Genomic DNA, 10,295 nt, shown 5'->3' with positions numbered 1-10,295 from the left:
ATAAATATTCAAAATTAGATTTCTTAAATTTTTGAAATTAACTGGCACAAATTTTGCCACGTTATCCAAAATTTTCTGGTTCCGGTATAATAAACTTCATTATATGGAATGTATATAATTAATTACATGAGTCCCTCAATTTTTTTCCCTGGAAAAATCGGGTCCTGATCTTCTCAGCGTCTTTAAATCCTGCCAGTTTAAATAATCTGTTCGCCCATAATATGCCACGTCACAAGACTTTTTTAAAAAATGAGAATGACAGAAAAACCCCAAAAAATAGAAATTAGCGACATTTAGATTTCTGACAATTTTTTTTTTTAAAAATGAGTTGTAAAAATTGATTGTAGCATATGAGAATGTTAGACCCTGTTTGGTATTAAGTATGAATTTTGTGGTATTGGAAATGAGAATGGGAATGAAATTGGGATTGGGATTAATAGTAGGAATAAATTTTGAAATCATGTTTGGTATGTCATGGGATTAAAAAAGATAAGACTGGGATTAAAAAAAAAAACTAGTAAAAAGACTCAAATACCCACTTGCCATTTCACCCTCAAACACCCACTCGATGGTCGTCGAAACAGGAGAAGGAAGGTAGAGACTGGAGATCGTTGAAACAGGAGAAGGAAGATGGAGGGCCGGAGTTGGGACGGAGGAGAAGGAAGATGGAGGTCGAGGGTCGTCGAAGCAAGAAAAGGAAGAGATCGTTGAAGCAAGAGAAGGAGGAGATCATCGAAGCAAGAGAAGGAAGATGAGGGCTGGAGTTGTCGACGGAGGAGAAGTCTGGCAGCCATCGACGGAAGAGAAGGAAGGTGGAGGTTGAGATTCGTGGACTGAGCAGAAAATCTACGTGTTTTCACGAGGGCATTTCAGTTAAAAAAAATTTAATCTCAGGTTAGATTTTCCAATACTAGGGGGTGGTGGGTTTGAGTATTTCCATTTAAGTGGTACTAAGCAGTCCTAAAATTGTGAAATGCTTCATACCAAATATGTTAAGAGTGGTATTACCCAAACCTAATCTCAATTCATATCCCCGCCACATACCAAAGAGGACCTTATATCTTATAAAGTCCGTGTACTGTTTTAGTTGCACTGTTTCCCCCGGTGGCCTTGCCTGATGCTGGTCATCTATAGGGCTTTTCCCTCCAAGCCCTTTCTGGTGTGGGTCCCATCATTTGTTTGTCAATTATTATTTTTCTAGAAAAATATTCTCTCTTCCTCACTCTCACCTTCCAGACCTTTCCGTCCTCTCTCACCCTCTCTTGCCCCTGTCGATCAATCTTCTTCTTGGACTTCCTCGCATAGTCGCTTCGTCTTTACTCCCAGCTGCCGATCAAACTTCCTCCTTCCCTTCTAACAGACCTCTTCTTCGACTTCATCTCCCTTACGGTCTCACCGCATCTTCTTCGTCTTCCTTCCTCCGCCGTCACTGCATCCTCTTCGCATCCCTTTCGTCCCCGTCACCACCTCCAAACCCTAAATCTTCTCTCGCCAGATGATTCTCTCTCTCTCGCTCTCTCTACTTGATGTCAAACTAGCGAGCTTGTGGAGAAAACCTAGACGCCTTCTTTGAATCGACATCTTCTGATGGTTTGAAGGTTTATCTATTTGGTTTTCGTTTTTGTTCACCTTATGTGCGTTATTGCATTATCTATTGTCTTCCTAACGATACGCTCACCTTTTCTCCTTCTTGCAGTGGTGCATCGCGGGTGGAAGCAAGTTTGTAGGTTTGGTCTATTTTACTTTAATGTACAAATTTAAAATAAAATTTAAAATTTGTTATGGATTGTGCAGTTATCTTGCGGCAAAGATTGAGGCTGATCATTACGCGAGAGAATTAAGGAGGGAGCAAGAAGAATCATCAATGTACCTGATACTGGTTTCCCTTAATTTTTAGAGACTCGAAGGGATAGAAAATTCTTGAGAAACTGAATTTATTAAAATGTTTTCTGGCTTTATCTTTCATTTATTTGGGAAATTTAGAAGTAGCCGAGGTAGTGGAAATACTAGCATAATATGGAATAGAACCTCACCAATATGCACCTGTGGTTAATGATCTTAGAAAGAAGCCACCGATTTAGTCAGCGACTAAATCATTTTAGAATAGTCCTTTATGGTTGTCAAGGTAGTTATAATTTAACCTATATCAATTATTCTTTGCTGCCATCTTCTTTGTTGCTCCCTTTTATTTTCTTTGACATTTTTTAGTCTGGATTTTTTTTCCTGAAAGCTTGAGTTGAGTACAAAAAAATGTTGGGAAATGGAATTATATCCCTATTTCTTTGATGATGGGCGGAGGTTTCAAGCTTTGTTATTGGTTATGTTTCTATTCTGAACAAAGACGGAGGAATTCATATCAAATAATGATTTTTACATTTTATTTGCTCAATCGCAACTCAATGACATGTTTTCTTTAATCAAAACATGTATTGGATCAAAAGAGCCTCACAGAGAAGGAAGAAGACTGATAGTGAAAATCAGATAGATAATAACAGTGTGGTTAGAAACAATTAGTGAAAATCAATATAGGCAAAGGTGGTGCTATAATAGATCAAATTAGGCAGGATTCTGGGGCAACAATTAAAGTTGATAGCTCTGCAATAGAAGAAGATGATTGCTTAATAATTATTTCAACAAAGGAGGTGAAATGTTGTCTATTGATTGTTTAGTGGAATTATTTTTAATTGTTGTGGGCATCAGGAATATAGGTTCCACATTTTTGCTTTAGATGCAAGATTCACCTAAATTGTGCTCATGCAGGTCTTTGAAGATACTTTTTCTCCAACCATTGAAGACATCTGTTCATTTACGGCCCTGGTGCAATGAGAAAGTTGAAAGAGGTTCAGGAATTATCTCATTCACAACTCGACTGCTGGCGCGAACATCATGAATTGGCACCCTTATTGATAAAGGAGGAGCTATCATAAACGAGATGAGGAGGCTGACAAAAGCAAAGATTCGCATCCTGTCAAAGGAAAGTCTTCCCAAAATAGCATCCGAAGATGATGAAATGGTTCAGCTAAGGTTATTATAGTTGCTTCTTTATTTATTATTGCTGAATTTCTTTGTCATTTATACTTGCTTTTAATCTTCAATAATTTGAATAAAATTGTTTCTTCTATTTACTTATTATTTTTTGGGTGATCAGATTTCAGGAGACCTTGATCTTTCGAAGGATGGTCTTGTGCAGGTACTTACATGATTAAGAGCAAATCTTTTTGATAGGGCGGGGGCTATTTCTGCATTCCTTCCAGTTACTTCTACCATATCTTCCTGTTCCAGCTGATGGCCCAGATGGTTTAAGCTATGATGTTAGAGATAGTAAAAGGCATGTACGTGTACATTCTTATTTAAGGGATAAGGGGTTTCAAGTGACTTAGCTGCTGGTGGTGGCTATGAAAGCTACCATGGTTCATAGGTACTTTTTAGGCATAGGCAATTGTGAACAAGTTACTTATAAGTTCTGCATGTTTACTTATTTATGATTCAATGACTGCAAAATTGTGCCATTATGTGTAGTTTGGTGGTAGCAGTGCTTGTGGGCTTATGGAAGTTATTCTTTGGGACAAACTGCCACTTCTGGGTAACAAATTTTATCATATTTGCTTTTTTCTCTTTATTTGTAGAATATTTTTAGTAGAGCACAATGGCGTCTTGCAATCCATGTAGCCGACCCCACCTAGTGGGATAAAGGCTTGTTGTTGTTGTTGTTGTTGTTGTTGTATTTGTAGAATATTTTTAGTGTGCTTTGGCTTATGCTACATTGCTACTCTCTTTGGGTGAATGCGTAACATAATCCTGATGTTATATGAGGACTAAAGGTTTTTCTTTTAGATGGCTGTGAAGTCGGTTTTTAGACTAAAGCTTTTTTAGTAACCCTGTTTGAAGCTTCTGTGCCATGAACATGAAACCTGTTTGGAATGGTAGGTTTGGTTTAATTTATGTTAAATGAGACTCCTTAGTGTTCCCTATCCTTTTTCTCTCTTTCGTTTCAGTTAAAGGAGAAAATGTGTATTTTAACCATTTTGCAAAGCAGTATCTGTGAAGACATTAAATTAGATATGTTGGCACAATTTATTAATGATATTTTAAAATTATATCCTATATGCATTTTACTTTGAGTACATAGGACGCCATTATTCAATTAGTGAAAATCATTCTGATGGTCACAAAATCATTGCATTTTATCAAGAAAAAATTTGCCAAGAAAGTTTGTTGGTCGTTGCTAATGGTAACTTCATTCTGGGAAAACCTACAACTATTGATAATTTTCTTAAGGAAATGTGTAAGTTAGTCTGAATGAATATGAAAGAACATTGTGTTGAATTTTGATAAATTCCTCAAAAGGATGTTATGCATAGATCTTAAGTATAATTTTTAATTTAATTTGTAGATATTTAATTTTGGATCTGTCCTTAGCTAAGCGGCATCAGAATTATATGGAAGGCATTGGCTAAACATTTCTAAAAGGAATCTTAGCATTGAAAACAATAACATCATAGATTAGTGAAAATCATTCACACAGTTTATACTTATAGAATTTTAATACATTTGGAATGTATGAATTGTGGTGATACAAGATGATTGAAATCTTAGCAGAAGCATTAGTAGTTTTAATTAGTTTAAATCCATTCTGTATTATGTGCTCCATCATTTCATTCTCCTCACTCTCTCTCAAGTACATTTAGTACTGTCAGTAGATTTTATATAAATTTATCTATGAAATAGTATATCTGGTCATCTATTAGGAATAATCAACTTTGTGCTCATGGCTCTACATATTAACAATCGTTTTGGAAAAAAGTGTAGAATTGTAAATTTGGACTCTAGCAGATTGAGGAATTGATCATAGTGAATTACGAGCAAATCTCACTTGTTTTTTGAAAACAATAACATCATTCTTGGAGTCATATTGACAAGTTTCATGTCTTCTTTCGCTTTACATCTCACATAACTGAAGGTTGTCATATAACATTTTTGTAGCAGAAAGGAATCTCTATGATAGGCGAAGAAGGAAAGAGAGAAAGATATCATTGTGATGGCATTGGTCACTCGCTTATACCCTTACAAACTAATATAAACAACCACTTTCTAGGCATTGAAGAAAAAGAAGTTAGTTTTGGAAATATAACCATATCTAATGTAATTTTGACTATTAAACAATGATTGATGGTGCATTCTGTTATTTATTTCTGATGATCTTTTCTGATCCATAATATTTCAAATGCAACTAATTAAGACAAGCTCTTCTCTTGAAGGTGACAATTTTTTTTTTCCCCTAATTAAGCTAACTTTAGATAGTGTATTTTGTTTATTTAGGATTTCTTATGATAGAGGTAATAAAGAACATTGTATAGAATTTTTAGGAAATCTACAACGATTTGTGTGACTTTAACCCATACAATGAAAGTGGGTGTTATTGTTGCTGATCCTCCAAATTCTAATAAAGAAAATGAAACTCCATGCACTTCAATGGACCTTGGCTCACTTAGGTATTTAATGCTTGATTTAGTTATTGCATAGTCTAGGTGAGTTTCTGATTTTAATTATAATTGTTTCTCCTTCGTTTTTGCATGACATAAAGAGGAAGATAAGAGGTTTAGATAATTCCTTGCAAGTAACCTACCTACAGGTAATATGTTAGGCATTATTCTGTTTGTGATGTTTGTCATTTGCAATATTTCAATGGTTTAAGTGGTACATCTAATGGCTTCTCATTGTACAAGGAGAGAACGAAATTGGATTTGAGTGTCGCATCCAATTCATCTAGCGGAGATACTATTTCACCAAGTTGAATATTTTTGATGATGGACTGACTCCAGTTAGTTTTTAGGATTTCAGACGTATGAACACTTACGTGTGAGCATCATGGCATCAAATTTGTTACTTTACTATTTGATGTCGCTTGTGAAGCAAACCTATGTGTGGATTCCTTAAGCCAAGTTGGTGCTGAACTATAATTTTCTAACATTCTAACACTGAGATATTGTCTCACTAAATCATGTGTCATCCAACTAAATGACATCTTTATCTATAATAAAGGACTTGCGGCTATTAAAATTTCAAAAGAGTTCATATCAAAAAATGACAGTTTCTTTTTTTCTTGCACTTTTTTCAGTATCTCCAAAAGTTAAAATTTGAATGTACAAGCTATAACAATTTGTATAAATACAATAACAGAAAAAATAGGACCATAAAAGACTTAAACTAAGGGGAAATGGTTATATGGAATCATTACCCACAAATCTTTTAATTTGTAGTAATCAATATCATGATACATTAAATACAAAGGATAACAGAAGGATAATGCTAATTACCTTGATGGTGATGTCTCGGAGAGCAAGAATAAAATATATAACTCAAGAACAAGTAGAGACAATTCTAAGATTTCATGCGGTATGATGGTGGAGAGGAAGGAAAAATCTTTGGTTAATTAGAATCTGATGTACATATGAGATTTATGGGTGTGTGGGTCTTAGTAACAAACACCATATATATTACGTTGATTACATTATATCTCCCTTAAAAATGGTTCTTTCTTTTATGATCTTAAATAGTTGTATTTAAATTTTAGGCTTGGAAAAAATTAAAGGCACAAATTATTAAGTAACAGGGCTGTATTTATTCCTTCCATTATGGAAAATTGAATCTTAAATAGTTATATTTGAGCTTTAGGTATGCGCGGAAAAAAAAAGTCGGATGGACCAAGCGGACCAAACATATTTAAACGAACATGGAGTTCCAATATTACCAAATGTTCCTTACAAACCATAAAATTACATATCCTATAAAAACCTTGATTCCTCATTAATAAAAAAATGTTGATTTAATTTTTTGATTATTTTTGCAACTATATTCCTATTTTTGGGAAAAATATGCATGGGATTTTTAACTACCATGATGAAGGCTTTTATTTAAGGTATTTAGAGTTTCATTGGAAAGATGTCGGATTTGTTAAGAAATTAAGGTTTTCGATGACTTTTTTTTTTATACAACTGTTAATTTGTTGCTAATACCCTGTGTTTTAGTTTGTGTGATGTTTATTAGGCTAAATATTAAATGCCATTATTCCAATTGAAAAAAAAAATTCTTTTGTAAAAAAAAAAGAAAAAATAATTGTCCTTGAAATTACCCATGTAAAAAGTTATCACAAGCCCATAATTATATAACTAATTGTTGATGATATTGCCCGTGCAACGCACGGGCCCCTTCCACTAGTTCCAATTGTATACTGAGCGCGACATCTAAAATTTAAATATTTTACAAGGCTTTCAAAAAAGGAGAATGACAATATTAAAAATTTAAAATTAGACTGTTCACTAATATATTTTTAAAAGGGGGATGAAGTTAAATCTTAAAAGAGAGATTTAATAACAATTAAAATCTCTGATAATTTTTATAAAAAATAAATCATAAATATTTATTTAAATAATTGTAAATTCAGATTTTCCAAGGCTTTTAAAAAGGGGATGACAGTGTCAGAAATTTGAAAATAAACTGTTCATTATTCAAACATTTTTTTTAAATGGAGAATAATAGTTTCGTTCTAAAAGATGAATTTAATACTCCTTTCATTCAAAAAAATAAAATATTTTTAATAAATTTCACATCTTAATGAAGTAATTACTTACTTTTATATTAACCCTATTTTTTTATATTTATCCATATTAAATACTTTAGAATAAATATAAAGTTATTATCAATAGGGTCATTTAAAAAAAAAGCAATGATTACACCTTGAAAGATTAAAAATGACTTACATTTTTGAACAGAGGGAGTAACACTCAAGTATTTGATATTTAAAAAAAATAATTTATAAATATTATATTTTAAATAATCACAAATTCAAAAATTTTAATTGTAACTATAATATTTAAATTCTAAATATCACTCTCAATCTATAATTGAAATTATTATATGCAACAATCAAATTTTTTCAAAAATTTCGGAACTCAAGTCATCTTCAATTTTTTTTTTTTTGGGGCCGTTATTTTCTTTTTTGAAAAAGCTATTGATGTGATGCATTATGAGCCAACAGATTATTTACACGGGCATGATTTAACGACGCTGAGACGACGTGCTTCCGAAAAACCAGAGACAAATATCATATATGATTGAATATATATCAAATAATGATTATTTTGTTTAAAAATAATTAAATCATTTTCACTGGATCCAACTGTTATTAGTTTGTTGCCGTGTTGGTAGTGATTCTATGGTTTTGTCTATCAAACCAATTTAACGGTAAAAATAATTAAAAATGTGAAATTTAATTTTTTTCAAAAAAACAAGAAGTTGACAAATCATGGAAAAAAATTCGTATTATGCACAGAAAGAAAAATGTGGGAGATTTATTCCTTATTTGCATTGAAACAAGTCATGTGCTAGTAATGGTGGAAATATGCTAATTCTAGTTAGGCTTTTAGTCAAATGAATTTGAGCTTGTATGACAAGTTAGAAGCTTGAGCTTAGCTTGAAGTCTGTATAAATTTTTTTTTTCATTGCTCAGGTTGCCTATCTACTTAAATGTAAACCTTTTAAATAGGCTTGAATTTTAGTTTTAAACGTTTCAAATATATTTTAGAATTATTAGCATACAATACATAACTTAATTTATCAATTACAATATATAATAATTAAAAAGATTTACCAACTATAATACAAAAATAAAGTAATAACATTAAAATTAATATATAAGTCCAATCAGATTAAAAACATAATTAGAAATAAAAAAAGAATAGATTGATTAAAAATTAAAGAGTGAAAATGATGTGCGTGATATATTATATAATATGTGTGTGTAAATAAGTCGGCTTGTTAGGCTTAAGGTTAGACTTGAAAAAATATACCTAACCTATTTAATTAAATAAAATTAATTAAATACATGAATTTAACCTGATCCTGTTTAGCAAATAGACTATAGGTTGAGTTGAAGCAAGCTAGGGCGTAGGCTTCTATAGAGCTTTGATCTATTCCTATTTCCTACCCCTATGTGCCAGCTGAAGAAAGCATTAACTACACCAGTTACTGTCCTTTATGAAAAAAAAAAAAATAAAAATGGACTTTTCTTCCTTAATTGCATTGCAATGAATGGAGAAATCATAAAAGAATTTGGTATGGTAGCATGAGAACTTGAAATTAGTTGCAGGAGAAAAAATAATAAAAATTAGAATTAAATAAAAGTTTATGACATAGTAATATATTGCAATATTCTTTGTCATTCCGTCTAGTGTGCAAAATAAAATAAGATATGTAAGAAATGAGTTTGAAGTTACCATTAAATTAAATAATAAATAATACCAGGCAATACATATATGTGTAAGTGCGCGCGTGGGGGCGCATTCAAAAAAGGAGAAATTTTATTTTCATTTTAAGAATTTACTTGATTTACCTAGCTAAAAGTTAAAATTGTTTGGCCGAAGAAATAAATTTGAATAATCCTCGTAAGACATAAAAAAGTGTAGATAAATGACAAATAAATCCTTAGATATAATAAAGGAGTACCATATAATGAGGCAGCCACTTTAAAGTTTCTAAAGACTTATTTGACATAATTTCTTTTGTAAAATTATGTTATGACTCTTTACAAAATAATAAAAAATATGGTTGTTAAAAATAAATTAAAACTGTTAACAACAAACGAAAAATTATTGTTATTTATATAAGAAGTGTAGTTATTATCACTGTTGTCAAAACTGGATTAAATCGGCTGGTTTGACAGGGAATTGACCTACGATTTGGTCCGGTCAACCTCCCAAAATATGTTAAAAGTGAACTAGTTGCCGGTAAAACCAACCAAAAATCAGTTTTTTTTTTAAAAAACCAATAACTGAAAATTATGTTATTTTGTATTTTTATTTGTTTTGTGTTTGGTTTTTCTTTAAGGGTTACATATGTATTTGATAATTTATTAATGGTTTGGTTAATAATAAAAATTTATGTTCGTTTGACTAGACAATTATTGTGGCATGTTCAATTATTTTAATTATTTGTAATTGATAATAAATAGTTTTATTATAGTGTTTGTGCAATTGACAATAAATTTGATATTTATGATAAAAATATAGTTAAATATTGTCTAAAATATTTCTATTTTTCATACACAATATTTGAATTTCAATGAGACCAAACCATAGTCCACAATTCAGTGAACCAGTACTATGATCTGTTCAAATGTTCAATAATTTCTGGTCTAGTTCTAACCACATTAATTACTACATAACTAAACTGAACTTATGGATAGCTATGTTGCTAACAAGTAAACTGAAATTATTAATCGCTAAGCTAAAGTTATT

At 31.6% G+C, this 10,295-nt stretch overlaps 1 protein-coding gene across 29 annotated transcripts; it reads left to right on the top strand.

Moving 5' to 3' along the window:
• The first annotated feature begins 1,211 nt into the window (after positions 1–1,211).
• LOC129313386 (uncharacterized) lies at positions 1,212–5,999 on the top strand. 29 transcript variants are annotated; one of them, XM_054956433.1, is made up of 7 exons: positions 1,212–1,598; positions 1,697–1,866; positions 2,761–3,024; positions 3,149–3,190; positions 3,520–3,583; positions 5,585–5,632; positions 5,727–5,999. In XM_054956433.1, exons 3-7 carry the CDS (start codon positions 2,933–2,935, stop codon positions 5,793–5,795), a joined length of 315 nt encoding a protein of 104 aa, XP_054812408.1. In that variant the 5' UTR covers positions 1,212–1,598; positions 1,697–1,866; positions 2,761–2,932; the 3' UTR covers positions 5,796–5,999. The 29 variants fall into 29 exon arrangements, 3 of the variants coding, with proteins under 3 accessions (XP_054812408.1, XP_054812407.1, XP_054812406.1); XR_008593929.1 differs by adding an exon at positions 3,283–3,332 and having other exon boundaries at positions 1,213–1,598; positions 4,984–5,999; XR_008593927.1 differs by having other exon boundaries at positions 1,213–1,598; positions 3,149–3,332.
• The last annotated feature ends 4,296 nt before the right edge of the window (positions 6,000–10,295 follow it).

Source organism: Prosopis cineraria, unplaced genomic scaffold (genome assembly GCF_029017545.1).
Source record: "Prosopis cineraria cultivar Desert tree isolate PC_DT_omini unplaced genomic scaffold, ASM2901754v1 PC6, whole genome shotgun sequence".
NCBI lineage: Eukaryota > Viridiplantae > Streptophyta > Magnoliopsida > Fabales > Fabaceae > Prosopis > Prosopis cineraria.
The sequence above is the reverse complement of the archived record's forward strand: the minus strand, read 5'-3'. Positions and strand labels throughout refer to the sequence as shown.